Source organism: Lipotes vexillifer, unplaced genomic scaffold, assembly GCF_000442215.2.
Source record: "Lipotes vexillifer unplaced genomic scaffold, Lipotes_vexillifer_v1.1 scaffold12, whole genome shotgun sequence".
Lineage (NCBI taxonomy): Eukaryota > Metazoa > Chordata > Mammalia > Artiodactyla > Lipotidae > Lipotes > Lipotes vexillifer.
The window spans coordinates 4,586,549-4,593,914 of record NW_006796716.1 but is presented as its reverse complement, the minus strand read 5'-3'; the positions used below and the strand labels follow the sequence as shown (position 1 = coordinate 4,593,914).

Here is a 7,366-nt window from a genome sequence, read left to right as displayed (position 1 = left end):
CTTCATGGAGTCCAGCAGCCTTGAGGGAGGGGAAGTGCTTGGGGTCTGATGGGGGCAGGAGGGCAAGGTGTCCAAGGCGAGCTTTTTTTTTTTTAATTAACATCTTTATTGGAGTATAATTGCTTTACAATGGTGTGTTAGTTTCTGCAGTATAACAAAGTGAATCAGCTACACATATACATATATCCCCATATCTCCTCCCTTTTGCGTCACCCTCCCACCCTCCCTATCCCACCCCTCTAGGTGGACATAAAGCACCGAGCTGCCAAGGCGAGATTTTTTTTTCTTTTGGCTGTGCCACGTGGCATGTGGGATCTTAGTTCCCCAACCAGCAGTTCTGCAACCCCAGCAGTGGAAACTCGGATTCTTAACCACTGGACCACCAGGGAAGTCCCTTTTTTTTCTTTTTTGTCTTTTTCTTTTTTTTTGGCCAAGGTGGGATTTTTGCTCAAGACTCTCATCAGGGGACTTCCCTGGTGGCGCAGTGGTTAAGAATCCATCTGCCACTGCAGAGGTCACAGGTTCGAGCCCTGGTCCAGGAATTTCCCACATGCTGTGGAGCAACCCATGTGGCACAACTACAGAGCCCGCATGCCACAACTACTGAAACCCTTGCGCCTAGAGCCCATGCTCCGTAACAAGAAAAGCCACCACAATGAGAAGCCCGCGCACCGTGACGAAGAGTGGTCCCCCCTCTCCACAACTAGAGAAAGCCCACGTGCAGCAACGAAGACCCAGCGCGGCCAAAAAAAAAAAGACTCATCAGGAGGAAGATTTCCCCAGGGGTCACACTGTCCCCCACTGCTCTCTACCAGGAAAGGACTAGGTGCGTAAGAATCCCACCCCCCACACAAATCTCCACCCCAGGAGATCCTATATGCTTTCCCCCCAGTTGGGAATTTCGTCCTCATGTCCCAACACGGGCCTTCTCCAGGGCTCTGGACTAGATTACTTGGGATGGGGAGGAAGGAGGCTGCCTGGGTGCACTGGGACATCTAGGAAAAGCAAGTTCTATGGACTTTCCCCCTCCGTCCCGTCCCTTTCTGTCCCATGAGTTTCTGAGTTTCCTGCCCCCGCTTGGCCAAGCCCAGACAGGACTCCGTCATGTCTGGGGAGGGAGACACGGTGGGAGGTGTCAGCAGCTCCCGTGGCTGCTGGCTGAACTCACCTTCTTCCCTTCCTCCCCTTACATCCTAATGACGCTGAAGAAGCCAGAGAAAAATGGGAGGTGTATTCCTTCCCACAAGCCCACAGCCTCAAGCCCACCGGCTCCTGGGCCTGTAGCTACTTGCAAGGCTATTTACTAGTGACCCTCAGGGGCACCCAGCCTTCCTACCCTCCTCTCACTGAAACTTCCTATTAGGTCCCCAATAGGAAGAGGAGCATATCTCTAAGGATCTGGAGGGGCTGATTCTGGACCTTAGACAGTGAGGCACTACTCCAAAACCCTGGGACCCATTAGTCCTCCAGGCTTCCTGGGACAGACCTACCATGGCCTGTTCGGCCCCAGAACAGTTCCTGGCACACAATGGAGATGTGGTGAATAATTGGTGATTGAAAGCCCCAGAATTGAGCCACTGTGTATTAGAATGTTTTGAGGGCCTGACTGGCTTCAGGCTAACCTCAGAACTGATTCCTGGAGAAGCCACCACATTCATGTATTGAACACCTTCTATCTAACATGTATGTAACATGTCCTGTGTGAGCTAGACATTCGTTGGATGAGTGAAAGCTGCACGACCTTAAACATGACCTTTCTGTCCCTCAGTTTTTCTCTCTAAAAAATGGAAGTGATAACACTTCATCATAAAGCCACTGTGAGAATTACAGTACTTAGAACAAGACATAAAAATAGTCACAGTAGGTGTTTAATAAGTGGTGGGTGGTATTACGAGGGCTGTAAATGTTGGGGTGCGGTGCACAGCTAACAGGCTCAGGGTAGCAGAGCTGTAGGGCATCGGGCAGGGCAGCCGGGGGCTGCTCCAGACTTCTGGGAAAGGCCACTCAAATTCCCAGAAACGGTGTCCAACTTTGCCAGAGCTGCGGAGGGCTGGGGTGGGGGCCAGGAGGAGAGTTTGCTGACTTTTCTAGTGAACTGGGCGCTTCCAGCAAACCATCCCTGCTGCTCACCGGCTCCCAGCTTTGTTCACGCCCACCGCCTCCTGCTCACACCTAACTTCTCGGTGAGCAAGACCCAGTAGCACAGCCGTCCCTCCCCCGCTCCCAGGGCCTCTGCTGCCCCCTAGGCTCGGGCGCGGCTGCCAACCCTTGCACCTTCCCCCACCTCCAAGCCCTGTGAATTCTGACATCCCCGAATTTTACCGTCTCGTGAAATATCCCTGCTTTTCCTTGGGGAGCCACCTCTGCGCCCTCGCGTGGCCCGGCAAGAGGGCAGGCTAAGGCGGAGAGGGGACTTGAGGCTCCACGGTCTCCCCTCGTGTTGCCCCCGCCCCCCAACCTCGCACCAGATCGCCACGGTCTCCGGCCGCTGCTCCCGCGGCGCCAGGCAGACACCCTCCCGCACTCTCCGACCGCGACACTGCTGGCCCCCGGCCCGAGCCCTCTGCGCCCGGCGGCCCAGCCTCACCGCCGGGAACCCTGGGAGATGTAGTTTTCGGCCGCCCTCGGCAGGAGCGGGGCCCACAGAGCCTGATGCGTGTGCGCGTCCGCCAAGTGAGGGGCCCTGACCGTCGCCGTGGCCGGGCCCAAGAGCGCCAGAGAGGCAGGGCAGTGGACCAGCTGAGGAGGCGGAATTTCCAGCGAGGTCTCTTTCTCCGTAGGGCCCTGGACAAGTCCCGTAACATCAGCAACAGTCTGTCTTGTCGGATTTCCAGCGAGAGCCCGGGCTCAGCACCTGGTGCCCAGCATGTCCTCAATGAACCGGTGCCTCTGAGACTATCGTTACTGGCCCGGCACAGTTGCCAAAGGCAATTCAGCCCCTAAAAGTGTGCGGGGGCCTGCCCGCCACCCCCAGCCCCGTTACTCCCACACATATTTGGGCCGGCGCCCCAGGTGCCCCTCCCTGTCCCATCCACAAACACACTCTACCTCTACTCAGAAATTTCCGATATTTATTTCCCAACATTTTGATAATTTTTTACAAATTGAATAAAAGGAATGAAGGAGAGTACGTGGGACCCCAGGCCAGGCCTTGGGGTCCCGATGAGAGGTGACGGTATGAAAACTTCTCCTCACCCACAACTCCTGGCCTGCTGCCCTAACCTCTCCTATCAACCTTACCTAAGAGTGAGGTGGGGGCTTTCTGAGGATGTGGGGTTCCCCCCTAGAGGGGACTCCGGGAATCCTGTTTCAAGCCCTGAACTGGGTCAGGTTGGGGACAGATGTGGGCCCGGATATGGCGCCGTCGCTGCCTCTCCTGCCTGCGGGCCAGCTGCTGCAGTTGTTTCCGAATGGCCCACAGCACCAGGTACACTTCCGGCAGCATCTCAGTCCCTCTCGACTCCAAACGGGACCCGGTCTTCATTTGGGAGGTGACTGAGGTAGAACTCACAGACGACTGTGAAAGAGAGAAGATGAGCACAGATGAACAGCTTGGTCTAGGGGGAAACCACTGGTGGAACCACCTGCAGATAAACGGCAAAGGCTTATCTAATTCCACCTGCCCTGTCAAGCCTCAGCTTGGGCAACGCCTCCTCCAGGAAGCCTTCTCGGCCTGCCTCTACTCTTGTGTTCACCCTGTCATACCACATTTTATGCACTATTTGTTCTGTGGACTCATCTGTCTTCAATACCAGCATGCAAGCTCCTGGAAGACAGGGACCATGTCCGACCCACCTTTGAGTCCCCACTAGGGTTCCATGGAGAGTGCATTAAAATGAAGGCCAGAATGACACCCCCAACTCTGTCTCCAACCCAAAGCTCTCGCCTGACCTCCAGGCCTGTATAACCTACTGCCTCCTAGACATCTCCCTGCAGATGTCCCTCTGATACTTCAACTCATCCTGTCCCAACGCCCTAAAGTCGTTACTTCCTCCCCTAAGTCGACTCTCCTTCCAGTGAATGGCTCCAGCCTGTTTTCACGGCTGTCTCCCCCTCGCCCCTCACCATCATGCAATCAACCGCGTGGGACAACAATTCTACCTCTTAAATATCACTCCGATCCATTAACTTGTTATACCTGATGCCTCTCTCCCGGCCCAGAATATTTTATTTTATTTTATTTTTGACCACACCACGTGGCTTGTGGGATCTCAGTTCCCTGACCAGGGAGTGAATCTGGGCCTCAGCAGTGAGAGCGCCAAGTCCTAACCACTGGACCGCCAAGGAATTCCCCAGGTGAACTTTCAAAAATTATTATTAATGCAGTAATACCTAATTCAAAACCAAAATAAACTGACTTGGTAGTAATCTAGACACTTCCCTTTTTAAATTAAAATTTTGACTGAGATAATTGTAGGTTCACACGTACTTGTGAGAAATAATACTTAGACTCTTTACCTATTTTCCCCCTATAGTAAAATCTTTCAAAACTCTAGTAGTGCTATTTGTAATGAGGTGGATAGATCTAGAGTCTGTCATACAGAGTGAAGTAAGTCAGAAAGAGAAGGACAAATACCGTATGCTAACACATATATATGGAATTTAAGAAAAAAAAAAAATGTTATGAAGAACCTAGGGGTAAAACAGGAATAAAGACAGAGACCTACTGGAGAACAGACCTGAGGATATGGGGACGGGGAAGGGTGAGGTGTGTTAGGGCGAGAGAGAGACATGGACTTATATATACTAACAAACGTAAGGTAGATAGCCAGTGGGAAGCAGCCGCATGGCACAGGGAAACCGGCTCGGTTCTTTGTGGCTGTCTGGAGGGGTGGGATAGGGAGGGTGGGAGGGAGGGAGACAAAGAGGGAAGAGATATGGGAACACATGTATATGTATAACTGACTCACTCTGTTATAAAGCAGAAACTAACACACCATTGTAAAGCAATTATACCCCAATAAAGATGTTAAAAAAAAAAAAAAAACTCTAGTAGTATCATAGAATACTGACATCAATCCAATCCACTGATCTGAATTCATATTTCTCCAGTTTTACTTGTACTTGTGTGTGTGTGTTGAATTCTTCCCAATTTTACATGATATGTGCAGGTTCATGTATTCAACTACCATAGTCAAGATACAGGAGATTTCCATTATTGCAAGGATTCCTCATGTTGCCCTTTTATAACCAACCCACCTCCCCCGTCTCTCCCTCCATGCGCAGCCCCTGGCAACCACTAAACCACTAATTGGATCCCCACTTTTCTAATGTGGTTATTTCTGGAATGGTATATAGTATAAATGGAATCATACGATATATAACCTTTTGGGATTGGTTGTTTTCACGCAGCATAATTCCCTTGAGATCCATCCAAGTTGTTGCATATATCAATAGTTTCTTCCTTTTTATGGCTGAGCAGTATCATTCCATGATATATCAGTTTAACCACTCACCCATTGAAGGACATTTGGGTTGGTTTGGGCTCTTATGAATAAAGCTGCTATGAATGTTCACGTACAGATTTTTGTGTGAACATAAAATTTCATTTATCTGGGATAAATGTCCAGGAGTACAATCAATGGGCCATATGATAACTGCATGTTTAGTTTTAGAACTGACCACACTGTTTTTCCAGAGTGGCCACACCATTTTACATTCCCACCAGCGTGAATGAGTCATGGGGGATAGGAGGGGGGTGCTGCTGGGGACAAGGGGGACAACGTGCTGACCTTCCAGCTGCACATCTGCCAGCCAGACTGCAGGGCGGAGACCATGAGCATGGAGACAGATTTGACAGCAGTCCGGGGCAGCTGCAACAGCGATCTCTGCCCATGGCCCGCCTCCACCGCAGCCCCGTCCGCGGTGGTCTTGGCCAACACGCAGGGGTCAGCCACCTTGGAGGACACATCCATCCTGGAGACCTTAGCTTCCTTGGGGGACTCAACCAACTTGAAAGTCTCAGACACCTTGGAAGTCTTCTCCACCTTCAACTCATTTTTCTTGGAGTCAGTGCGTTCTACGATGGTTGACTTAGCTTTGTGTTTCCAGAAGAAAACCTAAGAACCGAGACAGGGAGAGGAGAGACAGAAGTGAGGGGCAGAGCAAGAGACAACAGTCAGAAGGGAAGGCCCAGAGAAGGGGCCTCCTCCCCAGCTGTCCTGTCCCTCACCACCTCCCTCTCCATCTTGTTTGGCCACAGGTGGCCAGGAGAGGAGGGAGGCCAGGTGAGGAAGTGTGGGTTTCTGTGACCTAGAGGTCATTGACCAGCACTTCCCACCCCAGCAGGGCAAGAGGAAGGGGCGATCTCTGAAACTCACCGAGCGACTAACCTTGCGCCAAATCCATCGGAAGAACCTCATGACCACAGCCATTTCTTCCGATACACAAGCCACAAGTAGGGGGCAGAACCGGCATTGAGTTCAGTGGGGAGGACAGGCTGCAGGCCAGTGGCCGCCACCTAAGGGGTCTCTGGGGAGCCTCTAGCACAGCAGTGAAGAAAGAAATAGAGAATCCAGGAGGAAAAATCCCCCCCGTGACTCATCCTAGGCCCTTCCTCACCTCCCTGGGACAGGGAGAGGAGTCAAAGTTTATGAGAACCCAGAGGGAGGGAGAGTTCTAGCCCATTGTGAGAGCCTGCCTGGCCCTGACCCCAACCCCCGAGACCCTTCCAGGATTCCCGGAGCCAATCCCTGCACCCTTGGCCCTCCTTCCCCCGAATCCAAGGAAGGAAAACTAACATTTACTGAGCGCCTGGTACTCCTTGGGCATTTCCCATGTCTGATGTCATGTAACCGTCCCAGTTGCCCTTCAGGTAGGTATTATTGTCAGTACCATTTTACCCAGGAGGAAACTGCAACTCAGAAAAACCAAAGAACCTGCCCAAGTCATAAACCTAAGGAGCCACAGGGCGCGGAGTACAAACCAGGTCTGCCTCCAGGATCCCACTCTCAGCGCAGGTCCCCCCTAGTGGGGCTGGGGTTCTCCTGAAGTGGAGGCTGCTGCTTTCCCCGCTTCCCCACTAGATGGGGTCCGTCTCCCTACCTGCCTCTCCCGCCTGGGCCGGAGCCGAGGCTGTCAGGGAGGGGCCTGCTCACCCACAGGGCCCCATCCTCAGCCAGCTGGGGGTGGAGGCCACGGAGGCCAGCCAGGCCTGGCGAGGGCACCGTGTGCCCGGGGAGCCTGGCCCACACCCAGAGTTGAGACAAGGGGCCCATTCAGGGCCCCCCGCCCCACCCCCAAGCAGCCGCCCGGATCCAGCCCGCAGAGGGGACACGCTGGGAAGCCGGGGGGTGGATCCTGCACAATCACCAAAGGCTCCATTGTTCTCCTGTCCCCCACCAGCACGTGGGCCGACGCCCCCCCC

General features: G+C 53.1%; 1 protein-coding gene across 1 annotated transcript; it reads right to left on the bottom strand.

The window, feature by feature from the left end:
* Positions 1 to 3,051: 3,051 nt before the first annotated feature.
* On the bottom strand, positions 3,052 to 6,587 carry SPACDR (sperm acrosome developmental regulator). The gene is made up of 3 exons (XM_007468856.1): positions 6,321 to 6,587; positions 5,733 to 6,059; positions 3,052 to 3,517 (listed from the first exon to the last, which is right to left on the bottom strand). The coding sequence occupies exons 1-3, from the start codon at positions 6,372 to 6,374 to the stop codon at positions 3,284 to 3,286; spliced, it is 615 nt and encodes a 204-aa protein (XP_007468918.1). The 5' UTR covers positions 6,375 to 6,587; the 3' UTR covers positions 3,052 to 3,283.
* Between the last annotated feature and the right edge of the window lie 779 nt (positions 6,588 to 7,366).

Excerpts from the sequence above, each read along its gene's own strand:
- SPACDR (XM_007468856.1), bottom strand. The coding sequence starts at position 6,374 with ATGGCTGTGGTCATGAGGTTCTTCCGATGGATTTGGCGCAAGGTTAGT. Across the intron at positions 6,060-6,320 it reads GGCGCAAGGTTAGTCGCTCG|GTTTTCTTCTGGAAACACAA; the intron begins GTGAGTTTCAGA and ends CTCGGTTCTTAG. Across the intron at positions 3,518-5,732 it reads GGCAGATGTGCAGCTGGAAG|TCGTCTGTGAGTTCTACCTC; the intron begins GTCAGCACGTTG and ends TCTCTTTCACAG.